Source organism: Anabrus simplex, chromosome 1 (genome assembly GCF_040414725.1).
Source record: "Anabrus simplex isolate iqAnaSimp1 chromosome 1, ASM4041472v1, whole genome shotgun sequence".
NCBI lineage: Eukaryota > Metazoa > Arthropoda > Insecta > Orthoptera > Tettigoniidae > Anabrus > Anabrus simplex.
This window is the reverse complement of record NC_090265.1, coordinates 1,440,742,424-1,440,757,949: the sequence shown is the minus strand read 5'-3', so window position 1 is coordinate 1,440,757,949 and position 15,526 is coordinate 1,440,742,424. Positions and strand designations below refer to the sequence as shown.

General features: G+C 39.0%; 1 protein-coding gene across 1 annotated transcript in view; it reads right to left on the bottom strand.

Annotated features, from left to right (window-relative positions):
* Window positions 1-15,526, bottom strand: part of LOC136860514 (protogenin) — a 606,373-nt gene that overhangs the window by 182,926 nt on the left and 407,921 nt on the right. Inside the window, exon 7 of the mRNA XM_067138762.2 lies at window positions 10,933-11,055. Within this exon, the coding sequence (XP_066994863.2) occupies window positions 10,933-11,055 (123 nt within the window). The remainder of the gene's footprint in view (window positions 1-10,932; window positions 11,056-15,526) is intronic.

The window sequence follows — 15,526 nt, the reverse complement described above, 5'->3', positions numbered from 1 at the left end:
CGGTCAAGCACATCTCACAGGTGTTCTGTGAGACTGAAGTTACTGCGAGCTGCCTATTTGAAGGTTTGTATACTGGCGTCGCTAGATATTCCGTCACGTAGTGAGGGTTATGGGGGCGTGCATTATCATGTATCGGCATGAAATTTTCATCAGCTAAGGTAGCGTAGGGGATTAAATGCTCTGCTAATACCTCTACAATGTAAGGGTGTGCAATCAGAGCACCTCCATTGACGAAAAGAAGTTCCGTCCAGGTCTCAAAGCTAATACCGGTCCATACCATGATGGTGCCACCCCCAAACGGCGACTTCTCGGGAGATGTTGCAAGATGAATATCGCTCCCCATGCCTTCACCACACACATAAACTCACTCTCTCTGTGTCTACAAGGACTGTCAGATGAAGACTTCGAGAAGCCAATTTGACCTCGAGACCTGTAACTAGTCCACTGCTTACCTCCACAGCACAGAGTAGCTCAATTACAGTTTGCGTGTGAACAATGGAATTGGCTCATCGAAGAATATGGATCACCGGTGTTATAAAATTTGCCTGAAGAGCATTATATATATATAACTTATACGAATGTTGTGAACCTGCGCTGATGACTGCTCTTAAAATCTGTTTCCATCCATTATCCTTGCTCAGTTGAAGTCTTGGATCAGCCAGTGATATGTGGATCTATCACAGAATGAAAATCAAATCCTTGTGCGATGGAGTTTCAAAAGAAGGAGATATTTTACGTGGACTAAAGTCAATCAAAATGTTGACTGGAGCAGATACACCAGCAAACCTGTACACTGGAGAGATGCATGAATTGGATATGGACTAACAGCAGTGCAGACAAGGCTAGAGTGGGTTGTCTTAGGAAAATAGGAAGGACCATCAAATCAAACCACTCATGCAGCTATGTTAACCACCCTCCTGACTCACACTAATCACTTATCAGAGCTATAGAAACTGGACACTCTTGGAATAATACATCCCTGTGAAACAAAAGGGAACAAAGAAACATAGGATGCAGTGCTTGACCATTTTAAGAAGAGTGTAAAAAAGAATACTGAAGAATGTTATGAGGTCAGTCTACCCTGCAGAGAATACTATGAAGTGCTTCCAGATAATCGAGTGGTAGGTACAACTGCAAAACTGAACGAGAAAGGGAAGTCTGATGACTACAATGCAGTACTTCAAACATGGTTAAATGAGGGAATAATGGAAGAAGTCATTCCAGAAGAAGAAAGAGATGCTGGACATTACTTGCCACATTGAGGAGTTTTTAAAGATAATTCTACAACAAGCATTTGACGTGCGATTGATGCTTCGTCTGAATTTAAAGCTGGACATTGATCAAATGATTGTTTGGAAAAGGGAACAAACCTGTTGGAAAATCCCAGTAATTCTGTTGAAGTTCTGTCAAAGAAGAAAAAATGAAAATCCACAACCTGTTCCACTGGTTGAGGAATGAATGAATGAGGCCCCCATCTAGCGTAGAGGTTAGGAAGTGTGGCAGCTGCTGAAGTCGGTCACACTACATCAAAGATAACTTAGTGTAATTTCTGATGTCAAGTAGGCCTTCCACAGATCTCAACCGGCAAGCAAGACAGATAATTCCTGAGATTCCTTCGGTGGAGTGGTGTTGAACAAACATCAGTCAAGGTCTTAAGGAATTGCAAATAAGTTTTTAGAGTGGACTTCTGTGTTAGCTTGTAAGCCAGTTCCAGTTTTCTGGTCCTTCCTTGTTGACCTCTTTATCCCATGCATTTGGTTGGATTAATGCTCTCAGATATTTGAATTTATCTGATCTTATATCAAGATTGATGCTTACACAGCCCGTATTAATAGACATAATAATGTTAATAATGTAGTTTTTGAGCTTTTGCCATGTCAAGAAAACAAGGAGAATTTTTTTACATATTGCAGAGACTTTGCTCCATGTCTTAACAAGAAAACTCGCCTGTCTGTGAGGAAGATTGCCCAACTAATAACGGTTTGAATTTGACATTACTTTACCGTTGGTCTCTTGTAAGTAGTACTCTCATTTATCATCAGATGGCTCACTGTGTGCTAATATTCCAAGTGGGAAGTGACAACACAATCATAGATTTTTCCTGTTCAATACGTATGTGAGTTACAAAAGAGACAGCAAAACCATCAGATGAAAAAAAAGATTATAGAGAAGGAATGTGGTAGGAGTGATAACGTACGTATGTATACATACATACATTACATCTTCATTATACACTGCTATGCCTTACAGCATTCAATCTGCAAGCCTCTGAACAAACACTGCCACAATCCTCTATTTGTAACTACCTCTGTGGCCTTGTTTCCTCGTTTCGTTCTATACCTTTTATCCTCAAATCAGTAAAAACTGAGTCTAACCATTGTCGTCTTGGTTTCTATCTAATTTTCTACCCTTCATGAAGTCCATTATTCTCCACCATTCGCCTCACATGACCCCACCACTTAAGCTGGTTTATGCATACAGCTTCATCAACTGAGTTCATTCCTAACTTAGCCTTTATCTTCTCTTTCCATGTACCCTACTGTCATTATTCCCACCTATTTGTACAAGCAACCATTCTTGTCACATTCATGTCTATTACTTCTAACATATGAATAAGATATCCTGAGTCCACACAGCTTTCACCCCCCGTAAATCAAAGTTGGTCTAGAAACAGGCTGGTGTTAAAATAGTGTAAGCCTACTCAAGGAGCTGACTTCCTTCTTACAGAATACTGTTGATCGCAACTGCAAACTCACTGCATTAGCTTTGCTGCACCTTGATTCATTCTCATTTACTATACCACCATCCTAAATACTTGAAATCTGCCTGTTCCAGCTTTGTATTTCCAACCTGGCATTCATTTCTCTTAATTTTCTTACTTACTGAAATCACGCAAGTCTTGAACAGTCTAATTTTTATCATACTCATTGCACCTATTTTTAGTTTCAAGATATTGGACTGCAGGGTTCCAGCACAATCTGCCATTAAGACAAAGTTGTCAGCATAGGCCAAACTCCTTAGTATATTTCCTCCTAAATGAATCACTCTTTGTCACTATACTGTTTAGCAGATGATCCATGTAAACTATGAACAACAAAGGTGAAAGATTACAGCCTTGTCTAATCCCTGCAATAATCTTAAACCTAGAACTCATTCTACCATCAATTCTCACTGCAGCCCAATTGTCAACATAAATTCTTTTGATTGCTCTTAATAAACCTGTCCTTAATCCCATAGTCCCATAACATGGCGAAAACCTTTTCCCTCTGTATTGGACTATCTATTCTAGATCTATGAAATATGAACATAACTGTCTTCACCTCCCATAGCAATTTTCAATTACCTGCTGCATACCAAAACTCTGATCCTATCAGGCCCCTCTGTGATCTGAAACCACACTGGTTTTCATCTTACTCATCTTACTCAACCACTGATCTCATCACCCCTTCCACAATGCCAGTGAACCCCTTGCCTGGTTATCTGATCAACGAAATACCTCTATAGTTGTTGCAATCTTTCCTGTTCCCTTGCCTGTAGATGGGTGCAATTACTCCTTTTGTCCTGTCCGAAGGTACTTCACTAACATTTCATTATAATCGTAGTATATGGAACCATTTCATCCCTGCCTTCCCATTATATTGAACCATTTCATCTATTCCTGCAGCTTTATAAGAGTGGATTTTATTTACCATCCTTTCCACTTTCTCAAGCATGATGTTACCAACATCATTATCCTTCTCCCTATGAGCTCAGTTGTTTGCAATCATCATCATCATCATCATCATCATCATCATCATCATCATCATCATCATCATCATCAATGTCCCACTCCAGTCACCCGAGTGTGGTTAACAAGCCTCCTCCACTCCTTTTTGTCCTTCCACTTTTCCTGCTCCATTACTTCCGCCACATCCAATCCAGTTTCTCTAATATCCTTCCAAATCTGATCCATCCACCTTCTTCTCGGTCTTCCAACTGGTCTCTTTCCCTTAACTTCTCTTTCCAATTCCCTTCTTGCTACCCCTTCCTTTGCCATTCTTTTTACATGTCCGAACCATCTCAGTCTTGCTTTCTGTATCTTCTGTACAAACGGTTCTATATTTAGTTCTTTTCTGATTTTAATATTGATTCTACCTCTTCTTGTCTTTTTCACCAATTTCCTTGAAAATTTCATTTCTACTGCTTGGATCTTACTATCTTGTCTCTTATTAGTTACCAGTGTTCCTAGTCCATATGTTACACCTAATATGAAATACTGTTTATATAACATTAACTTCGTTCTCTTGGGTACTTCGTCATCCCATAAAAGCTCTCTAACTTGATGATAAAATGTTGTACCTTTCCTTAGTCTGTTAATTTCAGGGCTGATTTCATTACTTCCATTATTAATGCTACCCAGATTATGTAAACTGTTTTACACTCTCTTAACATTCTCCGTCTCTGTTCATTTGGCTTCTCTTTTTCTCTTTTCCACATAGCATGACTACAGTTTTCTTTTTACTAATTATCATTCCAAACTACTTCAGATTATCATTCCTGTCCAGTCTCCTTTGAACTTCCTTTTCTCCCTTTCCCCAAATCACCACATCATCTGTAAAAACCAAAGCATTCACTTCATCACTACTGATACTCTGTTTTACATGTTTTATGATTTCATCCATCAATATAATAAACAATAATGACAACAGTGCACTTTCTTGCTTGAGACCATTTTTTTTTTTTTTTTTTGTATAAAATGATTCAGCCACCACTCCCCACCTGTACAGTGCTTTTACTCTCATGACACAACATTTTTATCTTGTTAATTAATGATTTTGGTACATTCCTTTTCCGTAGGCATTCCCAAACATGTTTTCTGTGAACTGTATCGTAACCTTTTTCTGAATCCAAAAATATGAAGATGATTTCCTTGTTCCTTTCCAGATGTTTTCCCATTATTGTTCGCACTGTAAATATCAAGTCTATTGTTGATCTATTCTATCTAAAGCCATATTGTTCTTCCTCTAACTGTGTTCCTATTATATCCCTCAGTCTTTTGTCTATGACTATGTCCATTATTTTTAGCCTATGTGATAATATGGTTATACCTCTATAATTTTCACATTTCTTCCTATTTCCTTTTTTGAACAATGGTACAATGCTTCCTTGTTGACAATCTTCAGGTATCCTTTCATCCTTTTATATGGCAGTGAGGGCTCGCTATAGCCACTGTAGTCCACTGCTTCCTGCTGCCTTGATCATATCAGCATTGAATCGTCTTTTCCACTTGCTTTAACTTCGGTCATTGCTTTCATTGCCCTTTCATGTTCCAACCATCTTATCGGGTTCCCTTCTTTTTCTCCATCTATTATTTCCATTTTCTTATCACCTTCTTCCTCCGAGCAGTCATCCCCATTATAAAGTTTTTCAAGATATTTTGCCATCACCTTCTGAAGACCCTTATCATCATATACTATGGATCCATCTTCTCTCTCTAATGCCTTGATTTTTACTTGATTTATTCTTTTCGATTTTATTACTCTGTATAATAGTTTCTGATTTCCTCGACTACCTTGCTCAATTTTGTTTGTAAACTCTCCCCAATATTTCTCCTTTTCTCCCTTGATACTCCACTTTGTTTGCGATGTCACCAGAAAATTTTCTTTTTACGGTGAGAAGATTTTTCAAAATATTCACTGGGATATGTTATGAGTTTAACTGATTTACCCAAAACACTATTCATTTCCTTTTTCACTCCAAGATTCTTTATTATTATTATTCAGAAATGTTTCCCTGAAGCTTGACCTAGCCTTTCCAGGTTGTTATCAAAATCTTCCACCACCACTTCTTGGATTCAACAATTATTTGTTTTGCTCTGTTTTGTTCATCTACACATACAATTTCCTGTCTGCATCAGTCCTTATTTGGAGCCATTTCTGACCATGCCGTCTTTTTACGTTTACAAACTGTTCTCAATTCATCATTTCACCAAGATGTTTGTTTTTTCCCCATCTTTACACAGTGTATTGTTCCTAGGCATTTGCAGGCTGTTTCTACAGCAGCATCCCCGTATCCTGAACCTGCTTACTGTATATTGTATGGAACTTTTCACTAATCATATCCATGAACTTCTAATTTCCTCATCCTGGAGATTTTCTACTCTTACTCATTAGCAGACAGATTTCAATCTCTTTGTCCTAGGCCTAGAGATATGTACTTCAAGCACTACAGAACAAATAGGGGTCTGTCTCATCAAAAAATAATCCCAATACCCTCATATTCTTAACAGATTTCCTGATTTGAAGTCAGGTATGGTGACTCTACCCTCCCATGTGTACCGGTGAATAGCCTTATACTTGAAGAATGTATTCATAACTGCTAAACCCATACTAGCAGAGAAGTCCAACAAATGCTTACCATTCGCATGAGCTTCCATATCTTCCCCACATTTACCAATCACCCTTTCGTATCCCTCAGTTCTATTTCCAACCCTCTCATTGAAATTACCCAAAAGGATTATCCTATCTTTGCTGTTGACCCTGACTACTATGTCACTCAGTGCTTCATGAAACTTGTCAACTTCATCCTCATCTCATGGTGAGTAGACTGAAACAGTTTTAATCCTAATTCCTCTAACAGCTAAGTCTGCCCATTGTAAGTTGTAAATCCCATTCCGTATTGACAGTTGTCACTTAACAAATAAAAGTACTTATAAAATCCTCCTTATCAATCCTCCTTATGAATTGTATTGATAAGGAGGATTTTATAAATACTTTTATTTGTAAAGTAAGTCTGTCCACATCATTTGCTCAATGACATGCCTAACAGAAACTATGTTGTATGCAATAGTATTCCTGATTATGGTCCTACATCACACTCTGTCCTCCCCTTTTTAATAAACTGTTAAGAATACTTTGTAATCTCCTATCTTTTCCATGTAATCTCCCATTACCCCAATATAATTACAGTAACATGTTCACTGCTTTGCTAGTCGCATATGACTCATACAGCACTGAAATATGATGCTGTACAAAAGACATGTTTTAGTCCTATGCTGCTACGGAGATAACTTTGTATAACAGCATGACAGCGAGTCACAGATGGTATATATGATGTTCTGTGGTATAGGTATATGTTTAACAACTACCTAATACCAGAAGGCACTGTTGACTCATGACGCATGGATGTAATACAGCTTTTGCTATTTGCTAAACAAGTCACCAGTGCCTTGCATTTTTATTACACGTCCCACTCAACTGCGTTGGGCAACAGGAGCTATATATCATAGATAGAGTATTATCACCGGTCAGGTCAGGAATATCCTGCTACCGTATGTGACTAGACAGTACAACCTGCGACTGTCTGGCCGAGGGTCAGGCGGCCATTACCAAACCTGACAACCAGAAGGGGGGGCCAACGGCTAAGGGCGGAGTTCCCTTTCTGGAGGCCAGATGAAGCCTTTGTGCAGGAAATGGCACATAAATTCATCAGAAGTTGGCAGTCAATGGCTACGAAGGTGGAGAAGGAACCTTGTAAACACCTCAATGACGGAGTAGGCAGAGGAACTGCGAACCAAAACTGCGGTGCCTTGCAGATAGGGAGTGGACCCCAAAGGCTAAGGGAAGATACCCTGACAGAAAACAAGCTGGCATGACAGCTAAGAGGGCAGCCCCCTCATCATGCCAGCTTCCGTAGGGCTAATAACCCACGTGGAGCGAAATTAACTATTCAGAGAAACATGAGAGTAGCCAGACAGATAACAAGGGAACACAGAAGAAACTTTAGTAAATGGCTGAAATGTCCCGCTGCCTAACAGGACAAAGGGAGATAAGAATAAGAATAAGAAGATCAGAGTATTATCATGCTGTAGCCAACATTATGGGCTGGCGGAAATCTGTTATAACAGCATGTGAATACCCTTGTCAGCTTGTGAAGTAACTACAGGATTTACAATTGGGAATCTTCTCTATGCAGCATCACTGTAAGAACATTACCTATATACAGATTTCATATTTTATTCTCAACTATAAGCAGAGAGAGAGAGAGAGAGAGAGAGAGAGAGATTTCTTGTTTCAGATGAAACTATATTAGCAGACTGCCAGCTACCCAGAGAGAGTTCCAGTTTGGAGTCTTCACAGCAAACGAGGAGATCTAATTTAGAAAAACATTAGAGGAGGAGGATCTTTTAGGATATGAAGATATCAAATGTAGTGACATTGAGGATCCCAATATTTTATTATAAAGTTCGTCATCTTTCCCACTGTCTTCTGTAACTGACACAGAGCTTAATTATAACCACAATGAACAAGCTAAAACACTACCAGACTGCAGTTGGGGTGATATAACCAGGAATGATTTAGGTTTTACTGTTTTTGCTGGAGAAGCAAAGGCTCAGTTGCAATTAGAAGAGGAGCAGCCCATTGATATACACTCGCACTTTGTGGATAACAGTCTACTGGAAATTATGGTTCAGGTAAACAACAGATATGTCATACAACTGAAACAAAATCATGAGGAAAGCAAGTCCAAATGTTTAAAATGGAAGGAAGCTAATACTGAAGACATGAAACAGTTTCTAGGAATTATCAATGTGTATGGGTCTTGCTCCTCACCTTACTACCAACACTCATACTGATCCAAGCATGACTTACGTGATGTGCTACTTATTAGACATGTAATGCGAAAGGTTTGTTCCTTCTTCTCTTGAGATTCTAGTACTTCACAGAAAAAAGAAGGTGATCGTCTATCGAATCCAAACCCTCCTTCATAGGTTAAACCAACATTTTGAAAATGCCTTTACAACGGAGAAAGAAATGGTCATAGATAAAACCACGGATCCTCAGAGAGGCCGTTTAGTTTTCAGAATGTACATTCCTAACAAAACTCATAAATGTTGAGTTACGGTGTACAGACTGTGTATGAAAGAAGGCTGTACTGTTAGAACAAAGATACATGCAGGAAAATTCAGCGTGAGTGAAAGCGGAGTGGATCATGCTCATTGTGTTGTAATGGTGCTTCTAAGTGGATTTCTAAGTATCCTCTATGCTGGTAATTTCTAATTTCTGACCCTCTGACAGAAGAACTTCTGAGGAACAAAGCATTTGTGTGTGGGATCCTCCACAGCAATAGACGTGGACTATATCACTGTTAATGAAACAGAAAATGAAGAAAGGGGAGGTAGTGGGTAAGATGTGTCAGCACGGTACTCAAGTCATCAAGTTGGTTGATAAGTGACCTGTTCTAACATTTTTAATGGGTGCACCCCCAGCCGTTTTTACAGAGCGGTGTCTGGATTGGTGTGAATTGCAAGCAAGTACTGTATTTCACATAACGTCAAAAACCCATAGGGCATTCCACAGAAATATAGTGGTAAGCCCCGGTGCTATGTGATTATGAACGAGAAGTAGAACACTAGAAGTTCAAAATACTCTAATGTCTTATCCAGGATAATTACACTAAAATAGTTCAATTTTGCTGTTAATGATTTCACCTGTCTGATATTACTGTTAATGCCCTGAGGGGAATACATTAAAATTTTATCATATTCATTTCTGACATAGTATTCTCCGCCCAGCTACTCATCCCTGCCACCCGACTGACGAAAATTTCTGGAAAGAACACTGCATAGTGACTGTCTAGTAGACTCTGGAAAGAAAAACAGACACAGTGAGCCTGTCAGGAAGACTGTCTCTGTTTTCTTACTACAGTGGAACTAAAAAGGGGGTGGATTTCAGCAACCAAATGTCTTCAAATTAGTAAGATGTACATAAAGGAGCAAAATGGTACAGGAAAATAGATCTAGAAGTTATCACTGAAACTGCCTTGGTTAATGCCAGGATACTTCATACCATTCAAAAACAATAAAGGCGATCTTTAATCCACCTATTCAATACATTAATTTCCACTTATAGTGGTTATATAAACATACTATCAGTTAAATGGGACATGTTTCGCCCGCCCTCAATTCAGGGCATTTTCAGCCTAAAAACAATCTTCAAGGGTACACCTTATATTAATATCGAAGCTAGAAGTTTAGCCAGGTACTAAAATTCAGTATATAAAAATGTGAGAAATGATACATTATACAAACATGTTGATGTAAACACTGTCATTGATTAAACCATACAAATATTTTGTCAGAGACTAAAACTTATTCTGTTACAAAATTTCTAATTAAAACGGTTCATTAAAAAAATTTTAGTGGAAAAACAGTGTGACAATGATATAATGCCAACGACATGAGGGCGTGAAAAACAAGCACTAACAACATCTTCAGGGCCGCTGATGAAATCATGAGCATAATGTGAAACTGAAGCATCAGTTGAATTATTGCAGAAGGGGCCTTTAGCACCGGTAGGCAATAAAATTGACTGAGACCATGTCAGGAAGTGTCAGTAGATATTGGAAAATGTTCTATGTTTGTTGAAAGCTGTTATTTGCTATCTACTGTTGCGTTGGTAGCCGCCCTTCTGTTGGCTCTGAGTCTTGTGTTATAACTACTACTACTGCTGTTACTACTACTTCTTCTTCTTCTTCTTTTCCCATTACCTGGGGCAGTAATTAGTATGGAATCAGTCCAGATTTACGGCCGGATGTCTTCCTTGTCACCAGTCCTATGTGGAGGAATGTATTCAATATTGACTGTTTCTGTTGAGGTTTGCAGTGTGATATATTGTGTGCAGATGAAGATATGTACTGAGAAGATCACAGTCCCTAAACCAAAGGAGTTAACTAAATGCAGTTAAAATCTCTGACCCAGCCAGAAATCTGGGGTCCTCCGGACCAACATCCAGTATGCTGACCATTCAGCCAGGAAGCCAAAACCCATAATAAGGGAGAAGTTGTTCATCGATCTTATTCATCACAAATTGGGAGATAAACATATTGGAGGACTTCCTTCTGCCTCACCCTGGGCCAAAGCTCTTTGTGGTTCGCAGTCGGTATACACCTTACTTGACACTGGATCTTGTAGTTCTTTTGTAAATCAGTCTTTGGTAGAGGGGATGATCTTAAAGCACCTTCGAGATTGCGATTGCACAGAAACGTACTTGCCTGCCGATAGTCATCGCGTACATCCTATAAAGCGCGTCAGAATTCATAAGAAAATTCATAATTTCTCCTGGGACTGGAATTTCGACGTTGTCCCAGAGTTGACTGTTCCTCTCATTCTAGGTTCTGATTTCATGTTAGCCACCGGATTGTCTATCGATTTCATTAGTCGATCCTTTGCCTTTTGTTTCAGATCCAATGAAAATTTCCCTTTCGAAAATCCTTCTGGAAAGAAATCTTTATGCTTTCTATCGAACTGCAATCCCCTATCAATCAATCTGATCTATCTGAAAACCAAGCCCTGATGCTGAACGAATCTTCTCAGAGAATTTCCTGATGTGCTTACTACCAGACTAGGATGCACTAAATAAAGAGTTCTCTTATTGCATCAAATTAAAAGACCGTACTCCAGTCAGACATTCCCCTTTCAGTTGTTCCCCTCCCAAACTCGCTGCCATGAGGAAATGTATCAATGAGCTGTTAGAAAAGGGTGTTATAAGTCCTTGGAAGTCTTCTCTTAGCAGCCCCGCTTTCATAATCCTCAAGAAAGACAGCCAACCTTGTCTTGTGGCAGATTATAAATCTTTGAATCGCCATGTTGTGTTCGATAGTTTTCCTCTTCCCACTATTGAGTCTGCTTTACAGTCCTTCGGGAAAGCCCAATACTATTCGGTCTTTGACTTTAATTCGGTGTATTTTCAGATACCTCTTGATCCTAGTTGCCGTGAATTTATGGCCTTTCCCACTCCTTTCGGCTTGTATCAATTTAACAAGGTACCCATGGGCATTTCTGTAGGTGGTCAAGTGCTGAATCGCATACTCAATTCAGTCTTTGCAGATCTAAAGTTCTCCTGTCTGTTCGCCTATTTGGACGACGACGTAATTTTTTTCTTTCTTGTGTGAAAGCTGCTAATCAAGCGCTATCCTGGATGAGCGCTTGGTTAAATTTCAACATATAAGAATTTTAAAATTTGCACACACAATCGTAATTCATTATATATGTCTTACTGAGGATGACCCAATGCCGGGTCGAAACATGTCTATGTCTGTGTAAATTTTAGTCTTAATTCGACGTAAAATATTATAGTATTGACTAGAAGGATATTGGAAAAAATGTGTACAATTTTGTAATAGGAAAAGAGACACCCTTACATTTGATACCACATAGGGGACATATGCAAGAAAGATTAATAGCATACGAATCACTGTGAGATACTATGTCCATAATGAAAAAAGACCTAGTTAGATCTCTATTCAGAAGAAAATATGTACTATACTCTTGTTACTAAAACCATAAAAAACTATAACAGGGTCTCTCATATAAACTCAGACCGAACGCACGGTATTTGTACTCTGTAGTACGGCAACTGGCTCAGCCGAAGTAATGTTGCGTTCAACCACCCTGCATTAAGTGTGTATAAAATCTTACCTTATAAACGATGCTGGAAATGTCGTCCTTCCTGGATTATACAGGAATTGTATCTAGTACCCACATTCTGGCTGACGCGAGAGAGTTCTGCCACAAATGTTCCTGATTTCATTCGTCATGTTTTCTTTCAGTTCCTCCAGTGTGTGAGGATTCGTTTGATATACTTTCTCTTTCAGTTTACCCCACAAGTAAATATCACACACTGTTAGATCTGGAGAATAAGGGAGAAATAGACCAGCACTGATCACTCTCGTCTGCAAACACTTCCGAGATTGTAAGAACGGAATCTTCTGCTGTATGAGCAGGGGTTGAATCTTGCTGAAACCATCCACATGATTTTTCTTCTTCCGTTAACTGATGGAAGAACGGAGTCAAAATGTCATCTTGGTACCTCTCTGCATTTACTGTCATTTCGAAAAAAAACAGGCCCAATTATTCATCTTGCACTAACAGCACATCATAATGAGGGACTTCATAAACACCATTAAGATTTTCTGCATACCAATAGCGAGAGTTACGTCTGTTCACACAACCATTAAGATGAAACCAGAACTTTTACATATGATAATACGGTGTTGCAATGATAACTGTCTCACCATGTTAACAGCTGAGATTCAGACTGTCGATTCATGCTTGCCAGGTCGAACACGTGCAGGCTGCTTGCAAGGTCAAGAATTATGCGCACGCCTCCCATACTGCATCGGCCATAGCACAGAGTACAAACACCGTGCGTTCAACCTGGGTTTATATGAGAGACCCTGTATAAATCAGATATAATAATCCTCATACGATATGTACTTATTAAATAATAAAACCCATGAACACCAAATGTCAAATACAATTACTAAAACAACCACAAAATCAAATAACACTCATTAATAAGAATAAATCACAAAAACAATATTAAAGAATGAACTATATGAATGAGCCAAATAAACCTTAAAAATTCAATAGCTTAAATTAACTATGCACCAGAAAAATGAGCATTAAATGAATGATATTAACCTAATTTGAAAACTGATTATGAACAGAAATATATAAGTGTGTTTACACATAGGTCGGCTATTAGTTTGTAAATGGTAATGAGATCCATCTAGGTGGAACAAATTCGTATGCCATTAATCGTTGGAGGTGGTTATCTCAGAGAGTATAATCTATGCCAAACAAGATGGCTGCCATCAACAGCACAATCTCAAATAGGGAAATGGTTGAAAAATTCCAATAACAACAGCACACATTTGATAGAAAACACCAAGTCACTCAGAATTCGCTTCACAAATAACTTAGCTACTTGCAAGGGTTGTCTCAAGCAGACAACTCTCACGGCTGAGAATGAATGAACACGTCGAACGCACAGTACCGTTAATCCCAGGGTGACGTAAAAAATGCGGTGGCCTGATCACGAAACGAAGTTTGCTCCTTTCCCCTTTGCAGCCAGCTGATCACATGGTTTGGCAACATATATCAAGAACAGAAAGCCTATATCCTCACAGATAGTGAAGAGATCCGTTAAAACTGTAAGGAATTGTTAGAAGATCTATATACCGCAGATGAAATAAATAAATATATATGTATATCAATTTGCTTTTACCTTGAACCGTTCTCTACACCAATGAATGACCAGCTACACCAGCACAGACCCATGGCTTAACAAAAAGAAAGCAGAATATATGTCAGATCCGAGAAAAACTGGAACAATCCAAGTTGAAACAAAGACCTGCCACCCACAACGAAACTGAAGTACCTGGTGTCTATGATAACTCACGATGGCATACTAACCAAAGATGTCAATGCAAGAATTAGAGTTGCATGGTGCTTCCAATGAATCAATAACAGTAAATTTCCATCTTTTTAATACTTATATTTGCATTAAGCAAATCAATCAATCATATACAGTACATGTTTCATTCCATTTGGAACATCTTCAGCTGTATTACAATGCTTAGGTGAAATTACAAAGCATTTATCTTCTTAAGAACATCTCAATAAGTACCTTGTTTTATTGTTAATGATTCATTGTAAATAGGATTTGATACCGGAAATGAAGCTGATTTCTTGCAATGTGAGCTTGCATCCAGGAGATAGTGGGTTCGAACCCCACTGTCGGAAACCCTGAAGATAGTTTTCTGTAGTTTCCCATTTTTACACCAGGCAAACGCTGGGGCTGTACCGTAATTAAGGCCACGGCCATTTCCTTACCTCTCCTAGGCCTTAACTATCCCATCGTCGCCATAAGACCTCTGTGTATCAGTGCGATGTAAAGCAATTGTAAAAGAATTGCATGGAAAAGGTATTTAACAACGACAGGCGTCACTTGCGATCATCAGATGAAAAATCACCTAAAAAGAAAGATTTACCGTACTGTTGTTCGTTCCATTCCACTTTACGGTACTGAATGTTGGACAACACCAGAGAAGCAGAACACTGACTGGGTGTTATGGAGACATAAAGATGCTTAGATGGACAGCTGGCATCCACACACTGGATTGCATCTCAAACGAAAGCATAAGGAAACAATCTGGTGTTGCACCACTCGAGAAGAAAAGGTGAGAGAGCCGTTTACAGTGGATTGGGCATGTCCTGTGATCAGGAATATACACCATCGTGAAGAACAGCTATACCGTGGAAGTAACTGAAAAAAGACTAAAGCGGTGACCAAGGAAACAATGTGCTGACACACCACATAAAGATCTCAAAAAAGCATAAATCTCCACCCTGACATAGCCCACAACCGAAAGAAATGGAGACAGCAGACCTGCATAGCAGACCCTGCTACCAGGCGGGACAAATGTTAAAGAAAGCGAAGATTACTAATACCGCTATACTTTAGAACAGGGATGGCGAACCTATGCCACGCAGATGACACGCGAACACGATTTCGGTGGCACGCCACATGAACATAATAATATTTTATATATACGTCTTGTACTACAGACAATGCATATCTTATAGTGTTTCACGTGTAAGAAATAAATATTGAAAATCTAAATCCTAGTTCCATTCGGACGTGCAATATGGCAACACGGCTAAACTGCTAGGTCCGAAAGTCAAGTGAGATGGTGTCGTTTT